General features: G+C 45.6%; 1 protein-coding gene across 2 annotated transcripts in view; it reads right to left on the bottom strand.

Annotated features, from left to right (window-relative positions):
• Nucleotides 1–27,633, bottom strand: part of hd (humpty dumpty) — a 34,747-nt gene that overhangs the window by 6,817 nt on the left and 297 nt on the right. For both annotated transcript variants that reach the window (XM_075695630.1, XM_075695629.1), the window contains exons 2-9: nt 27,517–27,613; nt 26,846–27,032; nt 18,736–18,823; nt 16,664–16,756; nt 15,847–16,020; nt 3,005–3,374; nt 1,704–1,803; nt 727–828 (exon numbers count right to left, since the gene is read on the bottom strand). In XM_075695630.1, coding sequence (XP_075551745.1) covers nt 727–828; nt 1,704–1,803; nt 3,005–3,374; nt 15,847–16,020; nt 16,664–16,756; nt 18,736–18,823; nt 26,846–27,032; nt 27,517–27,526 — 1,124 coding nt within the window. In that variant the 5' untranslated portion in view covers nt 27,527–27,613. The remainder of the gene's footprint in view (nt 1–726; nt 829–1,703; nt 1,804–3,004; nt 3,375–15,846; nt 16,021–16,663; nt 16,757–18,735; nt 18,824–26,845; nt 27,033–27,516; nt 27,614–27,633) is intronic.

The following is a 27,633-nucleotide window of genomic DNA, read 5'->3' as shown; positions in this document are numbered from 1 at the left end:
TTTGTTCCGCCTATGTTCAAAGTAAGTTCTTTTTCCTTTTCTTTTATTCCTGGCTTCGGACTTTCGGGGGTCAGCTAAGAGTCGGGGCTGGCTTAGATTCGAGTACTAAATACGGTATATCAGCACACAGCAATGGCACAATATAGGAAAGAAAGACCGTTTTGGAGTAGTATGGAGCAACAAATTCTGGTCAGCACCGATTGACACAGCACTCATGTGCAGCATCAATGTAGCACATGTGCTCAGGAGCAGGCAACTGGCCAATAAACCCTCGTCTGCTACCTCATCGGCCATGTCCTGCCTTTGTGCTTACACACTATGTGACGTCCGCAGTTTGTAGTATGCAACACATCCACCCTTGATGGTGCGAGAGATGAGGCCAAAGGAAGACTGTCTCTGTCGGTAGTTTGAAGCGTACTGTTCTTTCCGCTGAGACCACGTATGAAATGTTAGTGTGCGTGCTCACAGCGCTCATACCAGCAGCAGAAGGCGGAATTCAGCATTCGCTCCACTGCTATGCGCGTCAGTGCATCTACTTGGCTTCACAGTTCTTGCAGCCAAACAACACTGTGCACCTGCTCGCAACTCTGTAAACCTTCTAGACCTCCAAAAGCAAGCCACGCATGCACCGTCACTACTATGACAGCATGGCGACAGGGGTGATGCCATGAATGCATTTCAAGTACCGTGTAATTGCCATCTCAATAAAGACCCTTGAAAGGATACATTTTGTTCCGTGTCGTGTTGAGGGAAGGAAAATCTGCTTGGCTGAGGCCCAAGCTTTCCAACCACGTCACTGTTTCCTCTTCTGCTACGTTCTCGTCTTGACTGCAAATGTGATGAGTACCATTGGTACAAAAGGTAAACACAAACATAAAGCAAATGTCAATGACACACACATTAAACTACAGTGCATGACTTTACTTTTGTATACCCTGCTGCTAAACATGCTTCAGCTGTAATCTCCTTTCCACAGGATAAATCGCATATGTGCACTAGTGGCCGTAAATACAACAAAAAGAGTTCCAGCCTGTGTGCATTTAAATTTTATATACATACGTCAGAGTTAGTATTTATTAATACAGCAACTTGCACAGGGTTATCTGCTTTAAAAGCAGCACATTGTGAATGTTAAGAGTGCCATAACTTCTACATCTCTACTATTTTAAGAGAAAAGTGAGCAAAATAACATGTTCAGATAAAATGGTATTAGTCTGGAGGTCTTTATTCCAAATCTTTCGATTGGATAAGTGACCATGAAGCAGCCTAGGGCCTTTACCATGCCACTAATTATGAGATTACCATAAAAGTGAGGCGATGAACACAAACAATTATAAAACAAATATATTCAAAATACAGGAGTGCAATGAAGTAGTATACTCAGATAAAAAGTCAGTTTTGCCCGAAAGGCGAAGCATCGATTGCGATGGCAAGTTACGCAGCTACACGAAGTGAGGATAGTAGTTGCGTAGTATAGTACCGAAAGTCAAATTTTTGGACCAAAGTGGTGTCGAATCATAGCTGCCTATGTCAGCTTCAGAGCCAGTAATTTTTGTGCATTTTGAAGGTCAAATTCAGGTATAACAAGCTACTGAGAGAACACCGCTTTTTGTGGGGTCATTGAGTTCGTTTTAAATGGGAATGTATCATTAATTTTGGCGAGAGCAACACTATCTGCACCGAGATGCAGGCCAATCACTCACCCGTCACTCTTGGCTTCGGAAGGTGGAGACTGTGAGGCACCATCTACTGTCTCGTCCATCTGCTCTTGGCTGGTGCACAGAGGCATACTGAATGTAATCCCTGGGAGAGAGAGAAGAGAAGAGAGAACCAGAACACTAAGTGAGAACAGTGTAGGCGTCAGTTTTCCTTTCTTGAAAGGACAAGTGAGAGACAGCATGCTGTAGATCACATAACATCAGTCACAAATGGAACCATAGGTAAGCATATCCCCAATTACATTCACTTACGCTTGTTTCACACTTGTTTCACAGGCGTGGGATAGTGTGTTAGACAGTGACAAAGGATGCATTTGTGGACGTGATGTGAACAGAATTCAGTGCATGAGCTGAAGTCCGAGACGGTCATTTTGAGTAGACGCAAGTATGAATGTGGGCGACTGCGAGTGTGAATGGATGCAGGCATGAGCGTGAGTGGGTGCCGGTGAGCACGATGAATGCAGGGGAGTGCACATGTGTGAGTACATAGCCCAAGAAAATGTCGGTGAGCGAATATCCACTTAATCTGCTGACCTATGAATGCAACATTCGCCAGGTCCCAGAATTGAAATTTATTTAAAAAACGCAGAATGACAGGATACACAGGAGTAGAAACACCATCAGCACTCATGTGAACTATTGAACACCACGAGGCAATAACACACGTGATTAGCTGATGCCCCAATCTTTAAGTAAGTAGCTTTCTTTGCCTCTTTGCTCATTTTGATGGTTCTTTGGTGGTCAGACTCAGCATAGAAAACGTTTGCTCGTTTGCACACTCACTCACTAGCTCATTCAGGCTATTTTCTAACATTAACAATCATCACCGATAGTCCGGCAATTTATTTTACTGTGCTCTAAATTCAGTGGAATAGTAATAGCACATAATGTACTGTAGCAGAAAAGACACTTCACAAGAAGAAGGTATTACAGTTAAACTTCGATATAACGAGATTGTTGATGACAGCTTCTTTTTCATGTTAGCCCAACCTGAAGTCCTGTATTACGATTATACATGTCCCAAACACGAATGTAACATGAGGTGCCTTCCAGGGCTGGAAAAAAATGTATTTGTGCAAGTACACTACTTCATAAAAGTATAAGACTCAATTTAACATCCAAGTACATGACGCTTTTATCTTTCTTTGATATGTGGCTCACTACTACCCTTTTGGTGGCAGATGCCTGCGATGTATGAAATGAGAGTAACCCAACAAATCCTAAACAGCAATAACATTAGCGTTCTGTGACCTCGCTGCAAGCATGCTTCCATCATCATGACCTACCTTCGTCACGAAGTGCCTGCCTGAGGCCTCGTGTAGTGGGCGTCAGCAGGGCGTGCAGGTCCGCCAGGCCAGCCACCCCCGCAGCCCGGAACAGGACGGTGAACGTGGGCGCACAGACGTAGAAGTAGGGGCACTGGCGGGCGCGCAGAAGCTGGTACAGGGAGCGGAAGCCCTGCGCCCAGTCCCCCTGCAGGGCCGCCCGGGCGGGGCTGGCGGGGTCGGCAAACAGGGAGGTGGCCTCCTTGGACACTGACGCATTGGCCATCACCCCGTGGCGGGGAAACAGCCGCAGCCAGGGCAGGTGCGGGTGCAGCCACACGAGGCAGTGCTGGTGGAAACGTGCCTGCGGGCTACTGTCCAGGCTCCCTCGCTGCACCGAAAGAAATGGGAGACAGTGCAGTGTTGGTTGGAGGCACAATGAGAGCAGATGAATTAGCCTAACAAGCAACGAGCTTGTAGTGAAGGACAACGTGTTACTTTTGACCATCTGGGTCCCTTTGACGAGTGCGCAATGCACTTTTGCGTACCATTCTCATTGCAATGCGGCTATGATGGCCAAAAATCGAACCTAACCTGAAGCTCAGCAGCGGGACGCCAAATGCCACTAAACCACTACCCTGAGTGGCATACCTTAAGGAATGTGTAAAACTGATGAAAAGGCAGTGAAAATGGTTGCCATAATTTAATACACAAGAGCTTGTATGCAGTACCACGTTTTTGACAACAGCCGCACAGATACACGAGTGCGTACCTGCCAACGCTGCCAAGTTTACGAATTTGGGCTTGCTTCACTATTTCACAAAAGGTGCCACATTTTATGAATTTTTTTTTTTTCACGTAAATGTTCACTCTTCTGCCTCCGAAAACACTTAGAAATCAAGTTTCTATACCAGGTAAAATCGGCAACATCAAAGCCTGCAAATGTCACTTGTCACTGTCACTCAAAAACAATGTGCTGTTTAATTTTAATGCTGTTAATTTTAATGCTGTTCAACGTTTGTTGCACCTTGTGTGCTGCATCTAAAGGTAAACCATTGTAATAAAATGCATATGCATTCCACGAAGGGTACGTGTGCTAAAGAAAAGCCTGAAGAGCCCTTAAATATCAACTTGCCTATAACGAACTGCTTCGCATTTAGGTACTCTTCAGTTAAGACAAATTTTCGCAGTGGCGATTTTACCAGTGTTGATTTTAAGTTCATAAGGTGAGATGTCTTCATTTATGATGGAATGTTGATTTGCACAGCGCTGGCAAACAACCATAACAGATTGGATTAAACCGAACAAAAGGGATTGAAGCCACTGTTCTCCACTGTGCAGAGCCAAATAATTCCTCTTTCTGTAATTATCTTCTCATTGTAAGGCTTCATGCACTGTTTTCAAGTAACTGATATTTGGGCACACCTGGTATGTTGCCACTTTTTTACGGGGGAGGGGAGCGGGAAGGCAATTTTAATAAGCTGAACTTCTGAACTGAGTAAAGAGCATGTGTATGTAATTTATTGTCCCCACGCCTCATGTTGCCATGGTAACATGTTGACATGTCATCAAAATCTGAAGGAAACCCTTAGCTCACCAATCAGAGGCAGCCCTAATTGCATTTCTTTTGCAAAGACCTGACTGCGATCTTCTTCCGATATCTGAGTATGCTCATACAGTCAAACCCCATTTATAAAAAACTCAGTAGTTCCGCAAAAATGGTCGTTATATATGGTCGCCCTTAAAAACGCTAAAAAATTAACCGCACTGAAGCTGGCATCAGCAGTTACTATTCGGCAGCACTTTGATCCAAAAACCACTGTTTCAGTGTTATTTTTGCACCCAATGCATTCTCACACCTAGCTGAAAATTTTCGTTAAGAATGTATATTTAAAGAACGAAAGGTAGCATTGTACAGCTCTTTCAAAACTGCAAGTACAACCGCTATTCTTTATGTGAGAGCTTGTGATATATTTTACTACCAGCGGGACATGACTGTGTTCTGCACAAGAGAGTGAAGCATTCTACTTGGCTGGAAGCATAAAATTGAGAAACTACTGCAGCATGCCGCCATTCTGCAAAGGTATCGGACATTGCGGTCTCAGCATCACAACTGCACATCAGCCACGCAAGAGCCGTAAAATTACATTATCTATGTCTGTCACGGTGCGGCATTATTCGATTTGGCCAAGCACCAATCAATGGGCACCAAACGGTCGTAGTAACAGGAAACGACGAGCAAGACGGTTATTGCCGGCCACTGGGGCAAGCGGCCAAAAAGGGTCGAAAGCAGGTTTAGGGATCATTGACTTTTTGTCGTCGGTGCGACCATGCTGTCCCGACGGTTTTTTTGTAGGAACTCCTGTGTATTATCTGCCCCGTGCGTACATTGAGAAGCTTACTAAGAAGGCGGGTGCGCGAATACTCAGAAGTATGGTGTGTCCGGGTGATCCTGTGACCACGAAGTGCTGACAGTGTACGTGATGTCTGTGTGCAATCCCGTGTCCACAAATTGCTGACAGTATGTGTGCCGACAGCGCCGTATGCCAAGCTGGTGTCGTTTCTCCTATGTTTATGAACGAACAACAGAGGCCCGCCACGGACTCAAGGGTGTGCGTGCGTGGTGCAATACAAGTGCACGAACTCTATCAGCAGGGGGGAAGCACCCGTTCCCTTGCCCCTCATTAAAAGGGGCACGTCCAAGACCTTGGGAGGAGCCAGTATACAATTGGGTAAACATGCTCGGATCATCACCAATATCTGCCGTCCTCCAACCCAGGGCGCTAGGGAAAGGAGAAGTTATTTAAACACAGGTTTGAGACCGAGCTAGACAGTCTAGAGTTTAGAAGCTGAGCCTACAATCTGCTGAGAAGTGTCAAGGAGCTAGTGCTATCCAGTATCGCCTGGGCCGCCTAGCCGCGTCTGAACTGCAAGTTACTAGTTGGTGTAAGGGATGACAAACCAACTTCTGCAACAAAGTTCACGGTAGTTCCCCTCAAGTTAGCTCAACCTGCTCGACGGAAGACGTCAGACCTCGACTCCCGGGGAACCCAGCCCAGCAATCACATCCACCGCAACGAGATCGGCTTGCCAGAATTCTTCTGGAAAGCTCTGCCGTCGACTCCACGCTTTATAGAATTGCTGCTGCTGCACGGCCATGCATATGCCATCATTTGTTTTCTTTTGAACTCTGTTTAGTGGACAACCGTGAAGTGTATTCTTTTGTAGCATTAATTTTTATATCCACTGTTATTTGCTTGTTGCATTTCTTTTGTATTGATCATTGATCTAGATTAGGTGCATATGTGTTAGTTGTGCTTTTTGTGTTTCTTTTAATCTCTGTGTCATTGTCAGTCAATATTTTTTTTTTTTCTCTCTCTTTCTCCCGACTCCGACTCCTTTGCTGTGTTCGCTCGAGTACAGAACGACCAACCGGCTTGTATACCCTGTCGACGACTTCGCCCCAACGGCGAATGGGTGACAAGCTGTGACAATGTCACTTTAGGCGAAAAGAAATTCTATAGTATTCGAAAGGGAGAATGTCACTGCAAACCGTTATTATTAATTGGCAGGACATAAATGAAGCATCGCAAAACCGTGATCTCTTGATAACGGCACAGTAACTACCGAACCTTTGCAACACTGGGATGTGGCAGCGTTCTCGCTGACTTGGGCTGCGAGGATATCAACAGCAATAACAGGAACACTTGAGCAGCCATTCCCATAAAGGACACGGGTGGCCGTTCCAAAATCGTTGAAATAGGCATGATGCGAGGGGTGCTGCACGGACAATTGCACAAAAACAAGAGTGCCACTGTCGTTGCAGCTGATTTTGCAGCACTGCACGCCCCATGCCATGCAGCTTATGTTGTGCGCCTCATCCCTGGAAGCGCGACTTGAAAGCGAGTGAACTGGTTCATGGCTTCAATAGGCATGGTTGGAAAATCGTAAACGCACTGAAATGTGGTCGTTATAACCAACAGATTGTTATAAGTGGGTTCGGCTCTAATGAACATCACATATAATGAACGTATTTTCGTGTCCAATGCAACTTCGGTTCGACTGTAAAAAAACGACTTTTGAGTAGCACCAGGTTTCACAAGGTAGAGCACTACCCACCAGTTGACTTCCGATGTTCACTACAGCACCTGAAATAGGTGCTGACTGTTTGCAGTCACAGCCAAGAACTTAAAGGAGTACTAACAAAAAAATTTTGGATCTTTTCTGTCGTTACAAGTAGCTAATGACCCAGTCATCATGTCATGGAACCTCAGTTGTTTCAGCACGCAACAGGCAATTCTTTGGAGCAATGTTTATAGCGACCAGTCCACATTTCCATTTCAGAGAACAACGATAGGGTCATAACTTCATGCGAGGCTTCGTAGACAGAGCTGGTTACGTGATCACGCAAACCTGTGATGCACACGCTGGCGCACAAGATTCGTGCTACCAGTTGTTTGCCTTCATCTACCTACACAGTGCCATGTGCAATGCGTCGTCCTCTTTGTGCTCCTCCTTTCGTTGTTCAGCGGCGTGCAATATTCTGCAGGCGAGAGTTGTCACCATACTAGATGTGGCCAATCACTTTTTGGCGTAGGCATCTTCAAACCAACCACCCTTCCCACGTGGCAACCCTACCAGAATGGCCGATTTGATTTCCTCAGCTTCTGACAGGCGGCGACACAAGCCTATGCTAGTGCCGCCTTGGAAGCAGCCGGCTTCCCCATAGACGGAAGCAACTTAGCTTTTTCTTAAAAATCCCACAAGAGTGCCAAGTGCTATAACCATACAAAAAAATGATATTTCTGCAAAATTTCATTAAACAGTGCAAAGGTAAGCTCACAAGTCTTTTTTTTTTACGCTTATATTAAGTGAAAAAATTTGGAGAACGCTTAAAGGGACACTAAAAGTTACTATGAAGTCAAGTTAAAGTGATAAAGTAATGCTCTAGAACGTCTAAGGCGTCAATATATTCGCGAACAGAGCTTTAGTAACAGAGAAATTGAGGTAAATGCATGACACGATTTGAGACCCCCCAGCGACATTCCGGTACTAGCCCGATGACGAAGGCACTGCTCATCATAATTTATGTCACTAGTACTCAATTATTCGAATTAAAAAGGTCATTTCATTAGGTTATAAAACGGAAGAAAATGATACTTGACTACTTCTGCCCGATTCTAAGAAAAAAAATAACATTTTGACTTTATCCTTCAGTAGTATGGGTGGTCGATAGGTTTTGTTTTTGACCGACTCTGCACCACGCGCACTTTGGAGTTTCAGTTTCGTTATCCCATCGTGCTGCGCTGGTTCTACTGGCTCGCGAAACTTGCATTTGGAACCAGCAGCGAGAATGCCACATCCGTGTGATGTCGTGGGATGCGCGAACGGTCCACGGAACTTGGCCAAGGGCAGCTGCAGCGGTGAATCCAGTGTTACTTATTACTATGCGCCAATGAGTGAACCTCTCCGTTCAAAGTGGTTAAGTGCCATACCTCTGCCACAGCGCGGTGGCAAGGAGCCGAAAAATCGCATAGTGTGCTCGCTGCACTTTCGTCCAGAGGATTATGAGTTCAACGCCAACTTACTGAAGTCATGTGGAGTGCCTTTCAAAGCAATGCTTTCCCGTAGCACTGTTCCGTCGGTCTTGCCTGCATTCTCCGAAGTGCAAGAACTGCAGGTCAAAGACACGGCATTTGGTTTTCACGAAGGAAAAGCTACAAATGTGCGAATATATACAGCCATGACATACAGTTGCCGTCGTAGTAGTATGCGACGATGCCGGCAGCTCGAGCCCTCAGCAGCAGGTCACGTTCATCACTGCTTGAATCGCTGAAGCCGACCCCAGCATCGAGAGGCAATGTGTCGTCAGGGTCGTCCATTGCAACAAGCGTCAAAGTTGGCGTCATAAAATAAAGAACCAGCTTATCGTTGTGCGCTTTCCCTTCCGCTAGCCACCATAGTACTGCTTTCGCGCTGCTGTTGGGTCTGTCCTGGCTCTGTTTCTGGCCGCGCGTTTGCGTTTTGCGCAGAAAAGCTGTAGCACCGTCTGCGGGCACCGTTTTACTCACCGACGGCGCAACGTCACTACGAGACCATGACGTCACCACTCCCCGATGGGAGGGCGGGCGATTTGAATGGTGTTAGAGGTACGCGGACGCTTCAGAACGCATTTTCTCTTAAAGTAAGTCTCTTCTTCGCATGAAACAAGCGTTTCAAGGTTTCTGGGATGGTATATCGACAGTCCACGTTGACTTAATATTAACCTTTAGTACCCTTTTAGGCTTCGCCTTTAAGAGTGGAACGCGATAGCATTAAAAGATTCCTGACTGCTTCTCACGCTTCCCGGCAACTACAGCGTATGTAACCGTAATGTTTACCAGGAAACGCTCGCGGCGAACGCTATGCACGAAAGCAGGTTTTCTGGTCAAAACGCAGCCTCTTGCGTGGGCAGTGATGTGACGGAGGCGAGCACCATCTGGAATCGTTTCAAGGAAGCAGGTGCGCTGCTCTGTGGACTATGAGATATTTCTGCGCTGGCGTGCGCAAATGCCAAACGCCGCCTCCGGTCTGTGCATTGTAGAAAAGCTGGCAAAGGGGTTTGTTTGAGTTTTCGCATAACAGAATTATGTTTTCTCACATATTCAAATTACAATGCGAGAGCTATCATGTCTGTAGGTTGTGTGTAAGTCGTAGTTTACGACTTTTCCACGAATTGTTGCTTGAAAAATCCAGTTAGTTCAGCGAATTCCTTGCATCACATGAACAGCCTAGGTATGCGTGGTTCGAAAATCTTTTTGCTGAAACAACGTCCACCGCCAGATGCTGGCCGCCGCCGAATTTTTTGCGACACTGGCTTCTTAATGCCATGGTGTTAAAATGCATGAGCACAACATGGACAGCTTTGCAACATGCGCGACAGTTGAAGATTGGCAGCACAGCACCGCTGTCCCAGTCTCGGGACGAGCAAAAGCGGAAGCATCACGGTTTGGTGCATGGTACGCAAACTTGCCCGTGGCGTAAAGTTGCTTAGGCCTCAACTTTTTGCAAGACATCCCACAATGTTGATGCAGTGGGATGCCGCACATTGTGGTAGACTGCCCGGACATGCATTAAAGGGACACTAAAGGGAAACAATAAATCAGCTTAGACAAATAAAGCATAGTTTGAGAACCCTGCGGGCCGTCATTTCAAAATAATAGTTTGATTATTAGATAAGAAAATGAATAATAATAATATTTGGGGTTTTACGTGCCAAAACCACTTTCTGATTATAAGGCACGCCGTAGTGGAGGACTCCAGAAATTTTGACCACCTGGGGTTCTTTAACGTGCACCTAAATCTAAGCACACGGGTGTTTTCGCATTTCGCCCCCATCGAAATGCGGCCGCCGTGGCCGGGATTCGATTGCGCTACCTCGTGCTCAGCAGCCCAACACCATAGCCACTGAGCAACCACGGCGGGTAAGAAAATGAAGGTCGAAGTATCAGTATTTGAATTTCGCACCGAAACTCCGACGCCGCAATGTCAGTGTGACGTCAGGGACTCCAAACTATGTTTTCGCATTTGGACCACGTTGGCTGAGTAAAGGTATGAGAAACTTGCCATGTTTAATACTTGGTTCCTTGTGAACAAAATGTAGTCAATCGGTACCAATGTATAATTAAGTAGTTCCTACAAGATGCCATTGAAATCCATGACGTCACAGCGACTAGGTGCGGGAACTTCAAGGAGGCGTCACCACCAGTCTTTCGTTCTTGCACTTTTTCTGGCTTACCAAGCGTCTTATCATGGTAAGAGTGGCGTTTTTGGTGTCGTAGAAAGGTAATTTACTGATGCACAAGAAATCATTTTCCTCTTTAGTGTCCCTTTAAAATATGTTTCAAGCTGCACTAGCTATTAATATTTTGTAGATGTGTGTCTGTACACAGAAATTGACCTCGCAAGTTATTTCCATTTAATTACTTTCTTTTCTCAGCTTGTATAACAAGGCCTGTTAGGCGGTGCATGGTTTCCCCAGTAATTTGCTTGACATTATGGGCATAAAATATAAGTACTCAGTGTTCTTGCACCTTATCAGAAAAAACATTTCGGCAGAACTCATCTCCCGATGACTGTCTATGGTCATGCAATTAGCGTTCGAGCAATGTAGGAACGCAATATATTTCTGAAGTCAAACTTATTCAGCAGCTGTAGTTCTCATTGTCAGACTTCTGTTGCTTTGGCTATGTGTGACATAACCCAGCATCCTCCCATGTTGCTATGCCCCTTGGTTGCCGAGGTCGCCCCTGATCGTGGCGGTATGAGGTCAACTGTATAACGCCAACGCCACAATGACTATAAATTAAGAAGCAATGGTGTTGACAGAACAAAGGCAGTATGACGATAACGACATGACAACAATTTAATGACCATTCTTGAATAATGACGATGATATGATGACAGCACGCCGCTGCCAGCACGAGGACGATTAGATGACGACGAGTGTATGACGAAGCTCAAATGACTGTGATGACATGGTGAATATGCTACGACAATGGGTGCATGGTATCGACTCTATGATGCCGCTGCAATGACAACGACGGCATGGCAATGGTGGCATAATCACAATTCTATGACGACAACATAATTACAATAGAATGACTGAAGGAATGACATTGACGGATAGAAGGTGGTATGACGATGACAACAATGGGATGATGTTACTGAAAAACCAGCAATGGTTAAACAACAGCATGCCGATGACGTGAAAATGTTATGACAATGACTGTGCAATGATGATGGCATGACGACAACATGACAAGATTAGGCCATCGAACATAGAATGATGACTATGGAACAACCATGATTGTGTTTTAACGCCGATGTGACAATGAATGCATGACAATGCAATAACGACATGGCATGAGAACAGTATTGGGACAATAGGCTAACTATGAGAGTATGATGGCAATGGTCTGATGACGACTGTATTACGAGGCCTGTATGACAACCATGGCGACACGACGACGGCTGGACGAGTCTGATGCGAAGCTGCAGTGACGGCGACTGCAGAACTATGACGGTATGACGACGACAGAATGGCAATGGATGCATGATGGTGACTGTCTGATGGTGACAATGACAACGATGGCATAGCCACGGCAGTGCAATCAAGAATGAACGAAAATAGCATAATTATGATAGAATGCTGAAGGATTTATGTCGATAGAATGATGAAGGCGGTGCGACGACGACAGCCTGACAACAATGGCATAACATTGCCAAAGGGATGACGATAATAAAACAGCATGACGACGACTACGTGACAAGAGTCTGATTATGAAGTGGGAATAACGACGATGGAACAACTGCGACGGCATCACGACCAGGATATGACAATAAATGCATGACAACATCTGTATGACGACGATGGCATGGCGAACGCATTGGACAATCATATGAGTGTGTGACGACAATGGCATAACGACAACTGTACAGTCATGGACCAATTTGTCAGACCTCATAGGGATTGAAAAATAGTCCGAAAAATTTGTTCAGACAAAAAAATAACAGTTATTAGGCTTAGAGCGGCTTAAAAAGATCTCTAATAATGCCCTGCTGATAATCAGCACACCGATAACGGGATGTACTGATGCATGCACACTGCATTCAAGACACGTCACTGCACAAAGACATTATTCAAATGTGCAATTGGGTGGCAGTGCTAGACTCTCACGCGTCTGCTGTAATCCAGCTTCTCCCCGTAGCTAAGCGCCGGCAGTGGTTGGTGTGGTAGCAACACATTAGGAGATGGTGCGAGTGTTGTGCTGCTAATACTGCCTAATGGCAGGTTAGCGAAGACGCGAATGACCAAGCGGTGTCTAGCATGGGTAGGGGGGAGAGGTAGCGATATCCAGTTGCGGCGAGTCGCGTACCCATCGGCATAATCTGTGGATAGCGATTCAGCTAGCAGGCATTAGCACATAAAAGGTGCAATAAATGCCATTGTGATTGTTTGCACTACTGTGTTGCAATCATTTGTCCCAAGAGCACATATGAGACCCCACAAATGACATCACTAGCATGGAGGTGCACAAGAAGAAAAGAGCACCTGTTCTTTCCGCTAAGTAACTGCAATCGCACACAACTCAGTCTTGATTTATTCATAATGGTGAAATGATATTTAGATTTTGAAAAGAAGCTGCCACACGTATAAAAGAACAGGTGAGTGCATAGTAGGCAATGGCAGGCATCTTTTTCTATGATGTTGCAGTGTGGAGACCAAAGATACCACATTTGCCCAAATCTAGGCTGGCCCCCGAAATTGAGGTCAGGAAAACTTTCTTCACACATAAGGAGAACAAATAAAGGCATTCTACTGTGAAAAGAACATGCATTTTATTACAGTTTGTTGATATGTCGAAGTAGACAGGTGTCTGAGCTTGTTCCGAGCGATGCCTACAATGTTTCCGAACCGCTATCACCTTCACCTATACAATCTCTCATCACAGACATTCCTGCTTCTCGCTGTGTCCCTGAAGCTACATTGTTTTCCACCTAAAACTGTCAGCCTCTCTGTTGTACAGTTGAATCCATCTGCTTCGTAGCACAGTTGAAAAGTTAGTTCCATTGTTTCTACCATATTGTGGCCACAAGGCAACGTTAAATGTCGGGCGGTTGCAGCCAAACCGCACCCTTGAAATTAAGACCATCCCCAAATTTAGTACAATTTATTCAAGTAAATAAGATATTGTAGGATTTACCAAATGATAGGGCTGGATGCATACACACTTCTTTCAGGCAACAGCACCATCCCACTCAACTGCCACAAAGTACCATCCCCAAGATTAACACGACATCAGTAGCAGAAACACTCTGCTAGTGGTCACGACAGTGTCCTCGCGGTGGCAATACCAACAGAGACAGGGCATAGAACCATCGTAGCCACTAGTGTAGACACACAGTCAAAAGAAAAGAAGAAAAGTGCACTGCCATTACACAAAACACCTGTGCAAGCTCATCTCCTGAATGTCAGCAGAAGCTAGACCCACAGAGAAGACCACCAAAGAAGAAGACACAGGGACTTCTTTCGAGAGTGAACAAAAAGGCAGCACTGGTACAGTCTTCGTCACTCTTGCCTAGAGTGCTGTGATGCTCTACTGTGGATTAAGAAGCGAAGCTTTCTATCTGAGGTGCCGCTGGTTTGAAAACAAGCAATTTGTCTTGCTACCAATAATCAGTTATCAAGCAAGCTAGCCCAGTGCCACTTATGCCATTAATTTCCCAGCACCGCTCCTGCTTGCCTATGACTAAGCCCAAATGCATGAGAAACCAAATGAAGGCAGCTAATTACCAATAGCACTTTCTTGAAAAAAAGTTTGATGCAAATTCAGGGGTGCGATCATTACCCAGGTTAAATTTCCTGCAAAAACAAATTTTTTTTTTTTCATCCCGCGTTTGCTGCGGGATGACAGCAGGTCAACAAATAGGCGGCTGCCGATGTATGTAGTGCGCGACACCAAAACAAATTGGCGGCCAGCGGAGCACGCCAAACGTGCCGAACGCAATTTTCTTTCCTTCTCGCGAGTACATTACTTACATTGAAACAGTTTCTTCCATATCAGTAATCAATAATATTGTTAATATCGGCAAGCTTGTGGCAATAACGTAACCATGTCCACTTTGAGGGGATAGAAACAGATGGGCGCGCTTAGCTGCCAGTGACAGAAACACAGGGCGGACATGCTGCGGAAACTGCCGCATTTGCCTTCACTACTATCCTAATACAGCATGTTTCCGCTAAGGGTGGGCGAATATCTTAGCTGTGTACAAGCGTCGGCATATGAATAGGGTACACTTTTAATGTATCAGTGTAAACGTGGCTGCTATCGTTGCCGCTCGTGGTTTGTTGCGTGCCCATGAATGTAATGAGAAGAACCGAAAGGCGCATTTGTTGTTGTTGACCACAACCATTATAAAGCCTACACATAATAAAGGTAAGTTTGGTTGCAGTTTTTTTTTTTGTCATGGACGTGCGGAAAGTGATAAAAGGAATGAAATGGTGCATCTGCTTAAGAATGTTTGATGCGTGCAGACCGCTTGTTTTATCTTGAAGAGTCATTCGCGTAGCATTCGACAGATAAGTGTGGTCACTATTAGCTAGACTTGGCACACGACATATCGCTGCAGCAAGCTCGGGGTGGGATCATTACACGGGAAATAAAAAAATCTAATTTTGACGACAAAATTCAGGGGTGCGATCTTTATGCGAGTGCGATCATTATGAGAGTAAATACGGTAGTACTTTACATGCCTTGTTGCCCGTTGCAGCAGCTGCCTTTGCTGTAGGGTTAAACAAAAATGATAGGGAAGAAGCAACACTAAATTAACACCAGTGCTTTGCCTGAATGGCAGAATATGCTGGAAAGTAAAGCTGTCTCAAGCCAACAACACATCCAGTAGAAGGTAGAAAGGCACAAAGCCACATGCTGTGCACAGAATGGGCAGAGCATTGGGGTTCTGTGCCAGGGAACTGGTGTTTTATCCTATCACTGAACACGTCATTTTATCAAAATTGAGCATGCCCAAAACGAGCTAGATCGGAACACACCTATCCACCTCAAAGTAAAAGGCTCTATCTTGAGTTTGCTGGTACAGTTCCAGCACCTAGGATACAGCGCCTAGTCCTGTTCCCTCATTCAGTTTTTTGTGGTGTTTTTCCATTACACTACCTCATGGGACCTGGTATGAGGCAAAGAATGCTTTGCATTATAATTGACTGCTGTGTAGTAGCTGGCACTGAATCACTGCAAGCGGTTCTCTGCCCTCCAACACTTCCGTCACCGAAATGTGGCAGCTACTCTCCATTCTGCAGCACTCACCTCTGCTGCAGACTCCTGGCAGCACTCAGAATGGATGCCCCGCACAAAACCTGTGGTACCACTGGCCTCCTCGCACGTCTTGAGGCTCCCACTCCAGGGGAAGTGGCTGGTCGAGCAGAAGCGCACACGAGTTTTCAGGCTCCAGTCCAGGGGAAGACCCGGCAGTTTTGCCGACTGCGTAACCCCGGAGACCCTCAGATTTTGAACACATACAAACAGTTCTGTTCAACATGCAGCAGGGTAATACAACTCACTGTGATGCTATTACATGAATGTAAGTTAATCAACTGAGTGAGTCTGCGCTACATTAGTATCAGTAAGTCTAGGCAGACGATTCCATGAGTGTGATTTTGAGAGTCATACAAGAGTCTCGGTCCAGCGAGTGATTAGAAGTCCGCATGAGTGTGAGACACAATGAGTTTAACTACAGCCTCCAGGGCTGGATTTTGCAACATGACAATCATGATCAATCTCACGTGCACATCCTTTTCTTTAACCCTGGATGCACCCCAATTGTCTGTTAGGTACGCTCCTCCCTCGCCTCACCACCCTGCCTCGCATGCCACAGGAGAGGGAACGCACCCGGGGCCGAGTTCCTCGCTTGCGCACGCGACATTGAACCACGTTTGCCAGCTCACCCTCACGCACTTTCACTCATACGGAAAATCACGGCGACGGCAGAAATGTGCCTAGAGTGTCTATATATTTGAACAAAAAGTGCAGGTCTTAGAAGTTCAATATGCATGTGAATTGACTGCACTCGTACACACTAGCCATATGGCAACACTTTGCGTACTGTGACACACAGCGGACTCACCTGTTTAGATTGCTCAGCCTTTGCGCCATCTACCAGAGAGTGCCGTGTTTCGTCATCATAGGAGTCAACGGCAACCTTTGTCACCGTGAGTCTCTGTGAAGAATGGCAGAGTAAAAGAAAAAAAAATAAGAAAATGATTGGCTGTGTTGTAATCCTCTTTTCTTCCTCCTCTTCTTTTTAGCGCTGCTGCTTGTCAAATACAAAGATTGGTTTATGACGTTTGGTGGTGCAAGGGCATTCTATGCAAGACTATGTAAAAACATGTTTATAATACAGCTCTGCCTTTATTAAAAGTTTCTTCATTCCTTTATAACACAGACTAGTTTGCTGTCCCTGAAGCACTGTTCTGCAATTGTATGCAAGACGCTCCCTTGACAAAACTCCCTCCACCGTAATTTCAGCAGAATTAATTCATTAATATACGTTTCTGATTATTCGTCTTAATTTACTGCCTGGCTAGCCTATCGGCCAGCTTACTTGGTAGCAGTGATCAGATTGCTCCCTGTCACGTTGAAGTACCTTTTAGTGCAGTTAAAAACACTTTGAAGCAGTGAAGTGACCTTTCAGAGCAGTTAGAAGCAGCTGCACTTGTGCAAATACTTAGACATGTTTATGTACAAGTAATTTGCCATGCTGGATTATCACGTAGCCCCTGCTTTTTTTCTTGTCCTTTTCCTATGGAGAGTGCTCATTCGCTTCAAAGAGAAGAAAGACCTCGGGGCTAGCTACTTTCATGGACACACTTTCCTGAGGAATGCAATTTGTGCTAAATTCTTCAATAAGGCCTTTCCCTTGTGGTGTCCAAGACAAAATGAAAGCTAAGGCTCACGCTTCACAACTTGGTGCATGCTATGCAAGCTATCTATATCTATACAACTTAAGAAAGCAGCAGTTTGCAACCAAGGCACACAGACTGTGCGGCGTTGTGTTACTATGCTAGCCAATCACAGAAGCAAACAAAGTCGTCGTCATGCGAAGTTTTCAAAATGGTGTCGTACTTGATACGTCCGGAGCGTCTGCTCTTCTTGAGTCTTTTCATTGGCGGAAGCGATAAGGTGTGCAACAAACACGGACAAAGTGTATGGAGTCTGAGCATTTCACTCTTCAAAAGTCCTCAGTACAGTTCATTTCATTGCTGAGCCCGTTTTACTCGTGAAACTTCACTGCCAACTGAAGTGAAACTCTACAATAAATGGTTGCAGTGAAGCAAGCATATTATTTCAGTTCAATAAAGAATTAGGCTTTTGCCATTCCACTATGAGAGACGAGTGAAAACAAAATTAGGCGCTTACAACTTCAGTTTTGTGGTTACCGCCTTATTTAGGTAACAGGAAAAGTTTGAGGTATGAACTATTTGCAGCCTCGGGGAGGAACAGTGGTTGGCAGTTTTGAGGGCATGGGCGGGGGCTTCACTGCAGACTTAGTTGTATCCTACTATAGGCATCATTTCCAAGAGCCATAACTAACTCTCCTACGCTCCTCACACTATTACCATGGTCTGTTTCACAACACAAGGGGCAACAAGGAGCAACATTATGAGGGCTTGTAAGATGACTTTCATTGCTTGCATTTAGGACCAAAAAAAGAAAAAAAGTCATATACAAAAGAAAGACATACCTTATTTACTCGCATAATGAATGCACTTTTCTTCCCGAAAAATTTATGCAAAGCTGAGTGGACGCAGGGGCAAAACTTTCAGCGATCTTTTTTTTCCTCAACCACCTCTAAAAAGTAGGGAACACACCGTATGATTCTGCTTCATATACGGTGTCCCACGCGCTGGAACAGCAGCTTGATCCGAGCACGTTTTGCCACGCCGTAGCACCTGATTGGGCACCTTGCATGTGACAAAATTGGGAGGTACACGGGACAATTTGGTGCCCGATACAGCATCTGACGCGCTGGAAAGGCACTCGGATCTGAGCTGTTTTGCCATGCCGTAGCACCAGGTAGAATGCCTGTACTCGTCGCGCACAGGGCATCCACTCCCACGCGTTGCGCACTCCGAAGCGTTGCTTAATTCCCGGCAAGACACAGACTCGGGCCAACACCAAAAAGACAAATCGGCTAACCTGTGGCGAAACAGTCGGAGGGAGTGCTGTTGTCCGGTGCAGCAGGGGGTGAACATCTTCTAACCGAGGTTTCTTCTGCACTGGACACCTGCCGTGATAAGCAACAAACGTTAGATGTTGCATGACACGGTAAAGTGAGGGGCCTCCACAGCCATGTGCAAGAATGTTCACTTTCAAAAAATTACCTATTTGAAATCATCGATTTTAATATCCCAAGACACACACAGGCTATGAGAAATGAACAGTGGGGGCTCTAGATTAATTCTGATAACATGGTGTTCTTTTAACACGCACCTGAATTCATGTGCATGAGCATTTCTTCCAGTTCAAAGCCTGCCTGAATGCAGCCGTGGCAGTTGGGAATCAAACCCACTACCTCGTGCACAGCAGGAGAATGCCATAGCCAAACAATAGCTTTCTGCAAGGCTTTAGAAATGCATAACACTTTCTCTCTGCAATGGGCCACTTGCAGATGGAAAGATCAAGATGATTCCAGGCTCCGATTCCTTCACATCTAGTTTTACTGCCCCACTTTAAATTGCACTGCACAGCGGCCTTCTGTTCTCTGGTGAAATAAACAACTTCAAACTATGGTTCTCAATTGCAACATGGTGCTAAAAATAAATTCGGTAGTTTTACATGCCAAAACCACAATTTTATTACAAAGTGTGTTGTAGTGAGGGACCAGGGACTCTTTAAAGGGCCCCTGAAACGGTTCGGACAAATTTTGTAGACGCGTAGGGTACAGCTTAAGTAGAACATTCGCACCACAATTTAAGTGAAGCGTTACGTATTAATGGAGCTACAAGCGATTAGAAGCTACCCTCCTCCCTAGCCATGCTTTTCCTCCTCAACTCGTTCGCCGAGCGAGTGGGGCTAAGCTCCGCCTTCACTGGTTCAGCGTCACGATGCGACGTCACATCGTCCACTTCCGGTTGTTTTGGAGCCCGCCCCCGCCCGCGCGAGACCGCTCCGCTAGCCGCTTGGCCGTCGACCCCAAGCGAGAGCTATCGAAGCAGCGTGCGTTGCGAGCATTCTGTCGTATTCCGGTAACCACAGGCAAGCTGGTCATTTCGGCAAATGACTAGGCATAAACTCAAGCTGATGAAGGAACTTTAGCGTAGACGTACGTCAGCGGCCTGATCGGTCAGCACGGTCCATACACTTGTTGGTGCAGCGTTTAACCAGCCAAACAAAGCGCTAATATTGCTCTAACCAAGCGTAAAACATTTTAAACATTTATAAAAACAACGTGTTCATGATTACACTCCTGCGAAAAATACACATCAGCAGCAAAGAAGAATACACTTCGTTGCTGCTACTGTGTATGGTTGAGCTCTGTGCCACCAGGTGGCTGCACCGTGCAGACCATTTGCATTTGCCCTTCTACTCATCTCATGGCTCATCCCGTTACGGCAAAGTCAAGCGGCCAGACTCTGTCCCCTTGCGCTTGCGTTTTCCCTAATACTGGACTCGGGAAACGCTATTGCGTTAGTAATCTTCCGGCGTAAAGTGACGGCCACAACCGCGCAAATCCTGGCGCGGATCGGATAGCGGCAGTCCGATGCGCAGCAGCCAGTTCGCTCGCACGCTGCCTTGCAGTGGGACACGATGTCGCAGCTTGACATATTGCCAGTCGCTACGTTTGCAGTCCACAAGGCAACAAAGTCGAATCACAGTGCTCGCGAAAAGACTGAGACCGACTCTGACCGCGGAGCTCTCTTCAAAATGGAGTACGTTGTAACACAAGCAGACGACACTTGCTGTGTGCCGGAAGTGCTTAAGTGTACTGAAAAATTATTCTTGTGCATTCTCTTTATGTTACTTTCTTTTCATAAAAACAAATTAACTAACATTCCAACTATTACGAAGATCATTTGTTTACTATAAAGTTGGAAAAATTATCGATCACGCGCCCTTGTCAGCCAATCGGATAGCTCGCCCCACTGACGTCGTATGGGCGATTTCGGTCATATGGGTAGGGGCGGCTTAAAATTCCGCCGAGCAGTGCGCTGCGATCGGCAGCGATGTGCATATTTAAAACCTTATAATAAATTACACGCTTTACGCGGAGCACTTAGATGTGTCAATTAATGATCAGAAGGACCTACTCTAACGACTCAATACGTTTGTAGAAAATCGTCAAAAGCGTTTCAGGGTCCCTTTAATGTGTACCCAATGCATGGTAAATGGGTGTTTTCACCCGCACTGAAATGCGGCCGCCTAGGCCACAATTCGACCCCACGACCTCGTGCTTAGCAGCACAACACCAAAGCTGCTAAGCAATCGCAGCAGGTCACACCATGGTGCTGCCACAGTGCTGACAACACCTTCAGCTTCTGGCAAAGTGGGTGCGACTGAGGTGCACAACATTTCGCAGACAATTTTAAGAGTATGCATTGAAAGCTTCCTATACTTAACACTATTTCTACACAGTGGGAATTCCGGTCCTCCAAAGTTAGTTATGAGCACCGTGCACTGAACACAATGTCAGATCAGGAAAACTGCATTCATAATACAATGTCATGGCAGTCTTCCAAGAATATGATGGCTCACATAGGATGCTCTCACTGTGCTGAAAAAGCAGCCTCTTCCATCAGACCACCCAGCAGTGAGGCCAAGCAAGCAACATGGCCAGTGTTCCAGTGCTCAATTCAAGCACAAGGTGCAACATGCTCCACTATATCCTGAATGTTACAACAAGAAATTGGACTGAAGCCCTAATTTATTCTTATTTTCTTTCACCTTTTATTGACCAAATAATAATCAATTTTTATTTTAAACATGAGTCTTGTTTGTATATGGGTCATTCGACGCCAACTGTACCAATGTCCGTGCTCAACTACCAGCAATTTCTAAATGATTTAGGCGCTTGCACACAACACAAAAAGTTATTCCGCATACATTTTCCCAGAAAAAAAAATTCATCACCTGAACAACCACCTGAATGAAAGTATGCACCGTAAACGGCGGTTCCAAATATTGTGTTCATTAACTTGAAAAATCAAGTTACTTTCCTCAGCCAACGAAAGATAGACCTTACACCTAAAATTGCGTTCATTATTAGCCATTAAAAATTGGATAACTGGTCCATACCTGGCATTTTTCTTTATAATGCCTTCATACAGAAACACAAATTTTGTACAAACTTAAGTGCTCAGGAGGTGTACTATACGCGAGAAATGTTTTTGGGCAGCTAACTTGTGCGGAAATGCACACAGGCGACGATAAAAATGCAAAAATGTAATTGCTGACTTATGTTTAACTGCCAATTGAACGCTAGCATGGTCTTAGTAAAAATATGCTTAATGGCGCTTCAGATGAAAAATTGTATTCTTTTCCATCCAAGAAAGCTTTATAAAATTAATTTTTGTTTTAAGCAAGCAAAATAATCTTGAAGTCGTCTCCCGCCACTCTCAAAATTTGCATCTCGTTCTCCTTCGGCACAAGGCCTCTTGGCGACAAGTATGAAATCCATAGATGTGAGCGTTCACCTGCCGATAGACAAGCGGAGCCCACACTGCTTCCAAGTTTATTTCTTAACCTTTGGGTAGTGGTTTCAGCTGAAAGGCGAAGCATCGATTGCGATAGCAAATTGGTAGACAGCCACACAAAGTAAGGACACTAGCTTTATCGGCCGTATAAACTTGGAAACACTCACTCAGCTTACTAACTAAATGAACTAGCATGGTGTGAGTGCACACAGGCAAACACACACACATCACACTTGATGTGCGAGGACACTCACTTGCAAAACACTGACGTGAGGAAGCACAGCACCAGCAACAAGTGAAGTGACCTTCATGCTGTCTATCGCTTCAGCACCAACTGAGTGACGAGAACACAACACATGCGAAGCTACGAACTCTCGGCTCCCTAGACTATGCCCCCTAAGCAGATCGCTTTCAAGATAAAGCCACCGTTGCTGCCGAAGCACAACGCACCCCTACCTCCCTTCCCCATGGTTCCTTGTGCGTGACAATAGACAGCGTGCTTCCTCATCGCTTTCTTCCCTAGGCACCGCAAAGACTCCTGAAAAATCGGGCAATTTGAAAAAATGAATGTGTCTTTTACGGCCCTTAAGGGCTCAAATCGCCACAGGGACATCTGAAAATGCTCTGAAGGCCTGCCAGTACATTTAATAGGCATATCGGTGCTCGTACTTGGACGGGAGATGGTGGGTGCACACCTGTATAATTAAGGAATACATACTGTTCCCGTGACAATTGCCCCCTTCCCACGCTTCACCACGTAACACTACTGTATCGAGGCTAAGCTTATTTATGGAAACCGGCATAATTAAATGCGTCGTGCTTTCGGAGCTTCGAAGCCATTGGCAAAGCCGTCCGAATTTTTGGGCATCTCTCAAAAATCGGGCGTCCAGAAAATCGGTCGTTGACTGTACACTGACAACTCCTCCAGCCGACGACACGGCGTCAAAAAAGATTCATTACGATATCTCTCTGTTACTTGAGCCAGCCTTAGCGCGACTCATTCCCGTTCAATAAAATTACAGCTAATTTTCAACGATAGAAGCACAAATTACTTTAGCTTTCCCCGAGTATTTCCAGATTATTCAAAATGTCTGAGAATCCGCCTTTTTCATTTTACTGCGCTGCCTTTTGCCACTTGGAAACATTCTGGAAGGGTGCTGGGGCTTTCGCCAGTTGACTTGTGTACCTGCACCCACATTGAGTGCACGTCAGTTGCACATTTCGTGGATCGTGAATCATTAATGGCTTCTCCGGGACAGAATGTCATTCCTGGAAGCAATGAAGCACTCAATGACTACTGGGTGAGCAGGCCTGAGTGCGCTGTTGTGCGAACAGTACGGCCAATATAGAGTTTTAGAATTCGGGGCGCAAAGCTCTGGGCCCCCAAGCGGCATTGAGTCGGTTGCACTTGGGTTTAGAGGAGCAGCAGAGTTTGAGGATTAGGTCGAATGCAGACAGCGTTGGGTTGAGCGCTTGGGAGGCCGCAGTGTGGAAAATAGAGAAGTGTAAAAGAAAAAAAAAAACTTTTCTTACAAGTGAAAATGAACAGAATGCATTTTTGAGCAAGAGGAGCGAACAATAAAATGTAAGAAACGTAACCACTGTGTTAGTACCGGTTACTATTACGAATTAAGTGTGCAATTCTAAGCCAAGCAAAGCCAATCGAAGCCAAGTGCTCTTACTTGGTGTTTTCTTGTGACGCACTATGAAAAAACTGCGAGTTCACCTGCATGAAATGGCAAAAATGGGTCGAAGTACAGCAAGTTTGCTCTGCGACCATCTGCTGTATGCCATCGTTGTCACCCGCGAGGGCGGCCCACGACGGCTTGGGGGCCCATGCTAGTTTTCCATTTTTGGGTCTTGGGTTAACGCGAACGCAAGAACCCAAGACTGGCTTCGATTCTGCACATGCGCCCTTGTGGCATGCAATTTTCTTGGGTCCCCAAGCAGCTTGGGCCCCCAATTCTAAAGCTCTCCAATAAAGGCAAGCCGAGTTCTCTTTGCCAACCCGGCTGCCTTCGAGTTTGTTGTCGCTGACTTCTGCACTTGGAGCTCGCTTTTTGTATTCTTTTTAAACATTATTTAGACATTTCGCATATTCAGGGTGTCTTCGAGCGCAAGCTTCTGCACCGGGTTTTTCAAAGCGGTGCGCTTGTTTACAGCAACATCTACGGATGCAGATCATTGTTACAGTCAAATATTGTGGAAAAGGTGCATTGCTGATATGAAATAATGTCGAAACGTAGCAAAACGTACATATCTGCACATATGTGCCGCATTATTCCACCCTAAGATGAGTCAATATGAGTGGCTGAACCACTTAAACAACGGCAACTGTGATCCAGATAACATATTACAGGCTCTTAATTTATTTCTGATTCTCGCTTTTCTTTAACTCCATCGTACTTACAGTTAGCGCATGCCATAAAACATTATTAGAGAAAACTGTGCTCGCATAAGTTAAGTGCTCCTTTATAGGCAGTGTCCTTTCACGAAAACGCAGATACCATCACTGACACCATTGGCATAACTGAGCCAGATGGTTGTTTATGCTGCTGTATACCTAATTCATCATCTATTGTTTCCTGTTTGGTGCAGATGTAAATAGTACACCTTTGGAATTGAGAAATGTGTCAGCATAGCAACACATACAGACCCAGCTATCCACATAGCGAATGCGACCAGCAGCTTACGGGTATGGTGACGTACAAATGTTGGCACAGCGCTGAGTCGCTTGCCGCTTATTGTGAACGCGCCGTGCAAAGTGAAGAGTAGTTGATTTCAAATCACTAAGGACAACTGAACTATCAAAGGAGTTTCCTTCGTCCTAACTGCTTACATTTTAGTTCAAGTCCTCCGGTAGTGGGTGCATGAACACGACGGCGCCAGGCTTAACCTTCGCGAACAGTACCAAAATTGCCTCAAACTTCATGTGAACAGCTTGATAGGGTTGAAGCTTGTACATTTCAACTTTATACGCATGTTTTGACTCACTTTGATTGCGATTAATTATATTGTTAAGGTGTTTATTTGATCGGACTAGGAGCCGCGCAGCGGCGACAGTGTAAGCGCAGCACGGACTCTGAGCCCTAGTGGCATTCACGAGCAAAAGCACTGAAGAGGACGACCCATTATACCGCTCGAAACCTTCTCTACAATATATACAAACAAAGGTGCTGTCCTTATCACATTGCCAGTTCAATGGCCGATCGTGCAGGGTTTGGTCGAATGATGGTCGGCACACTGATTTTGTCGGTGCCGTCAACAAGAAATCGCAGTGCGACAACTCGCGCTCGTCAGTTGCGTCATTGTCAGCCTAATATGATAAAATGCTTTCAGTGATGCACTGTACTGAATAGTCAGTCAATCGTTGACGCATGTGTCTTGTCAGTCTCGAATTGATCCACTGTTACCGCGCCATAAACGAGTATGTGAAGTCAGGCACATGCTGCCGCCACCAGCAAGTGAGGCCCGACACTGCAAGAAGACTTCATCAGCAACATGATGTTTTTAAGTGTCACACAAGTGTAACGCATGGGTTTTTCATTGACTTTGCTAGCCATCAATGAAAGGCGATAACTACCTGGCTCAATGTGCGGTCCGAACCACTCGGGCAAAGCCCTGGCTGCTTCGTTTTCGAATGAAGTTGCAGTCTTATGGTATGCACGTTTTCGGCACCGCAGCGACATCGAGCTACCAGTAAAGTTTGAACACGGTACATGGCACGAGTGTTTGCAGCAGCGGGTGTCCGAGCATGTGTTATTTGGGGGGGGGGGGGGGACTTCCCTACGCGTGGTGACGCACGACTCTTACAAAAGGTTTTGTGACTAATCCGCTAGGGCATGGCGCATGCGCCGTTGCGCCACGAAAAAGGCGGATTCCCGGTTGGTAGACACCTTATGTATGAATTTATACAGAGTTCAAACGCAAGGCTGGAGACAGCAGGGCATTACATAGAGGTGCAGCTAAAAACCTTGGATTCTGTAGCAGAAAAGACAAGACGGTCCTGCTTTAAAAAAAGAAATTAAGAAGAAACTTGCGAGGAAACCTGACATTGAGTGGTTGCGCCTAACAAACTGGAGTTCTCAATGCCAAAACCACAATCTAATTATGAAAAGCACACCATAGTGAAGAACTCCAGATAAATTTTGACCCAATGCACAGTACATGAGTGTTTTCGCCTTTTGCACCCATCGAAATGCAGCTACCATGGTCAGGGGGGTTATTCTGTAAGTGTCCACCTAGTGGACATTTCTATTTCGCCTGCTGCTGGAATTCTGATGTATGTATCAGAAGGGGACAGGCGCCTCCAGTCAATCAGCAGCGAACGAAATGGACATGTCCATTAGGTGGTCACTTACAGAAAGGGGCCACTAGAGACTGATATCGATGTTGCACGACTACTTCCGATCGCGATCATGCCTGATCCGGATAGAAATTTTCGACCGCGATTGGCTCCCCCACGTGGCGTGCGCAAAGGGACCAATCGCGACCGAGAAATTCGATCCATATGGGGCCTGATCGCGATCAAAAGTGCGCATTGCGGTACCCGTATTATGACAGAAAGGTAAAGTAAAAAATGTCACGTCAGTAAAGTTTTAAAAAAGGCACGTTACCGGAACGGGTTGAGGCTGCATTCACGCTTCAGGGGAAGACTTGTAGTGCTGATGGCGTTCACGCTAACTGGTTGCAGAGCTCTGGGCTGCAGACGACGCCTGCCAGCCTTGCGAAGCTTGAGGATATCGTTAGGCTTCATCCATTGTGTCGTTTTTGAAGCGGCGTTTTCGGCATCTTTTAAGGTGGCTGAAATATACAACGCACTATTGAGCGCCGGCATTCGGAAGTTTCGAAAGTGCGCTCAGAAAATGCTTCGCCATGTGAATTGACATTACAGAGGTCCCGCTGCAATGAGTTATTTTAGGCGACAATAACCACTTCCCAAAGGCACTACTACTATTATAAGTTACTCCCAATTACCGCAACCGAAATGGAAATGCGCTTACTTTATGTATCTACTGAAAGTATTGAACAAAATTATCTCAAGCTAGGTTTGGTACTGCGATATCACAAATGGTAGCTAGGAAACAGCCTTTTACTACCTCAGCGAGGAAAAGCGGGTTCCGTATGCATTTATACATAAAGGAAAAATGAAAAATAAGCGCCAGTATAGCTAAATGCCAACTTCACAACAGAACAGTAACACTTGTTACAGGTGGTATGATAAGGACCGCAGGAATGTGGCTTTCGGTAAACTTGGCAGATTTGAACTGGACTTTTGAAAACTTACCGGATTCCATGGCCTTTCTTGTTCCCCGGCTTGCAAGAAAACTTTGAGTCACTTGTGATGCGGTGTAACCGATGGTGCACTGTTCACGGCAACGTTTCTGTAGGTTAAGAAAAGAAA

This window comes from Dermacentor variabilis, chromosome 6 (assembly GCF_050947875.1).
Source record: "Dermacentor variabilis isolate Ectoservices chromosome 6, ASM5094787v1, whole genome shotgun sequence".
Taxonomy (NCBI): Eukaryota; Metazoa; Arthropoda; class Arachnida; order Ixodida; family Ixodidae; genus Dermacentor; species Dermacentor variabilis.
This window is presented reverse-complemented; position numbering and strand designations above follow the sequence as displayed.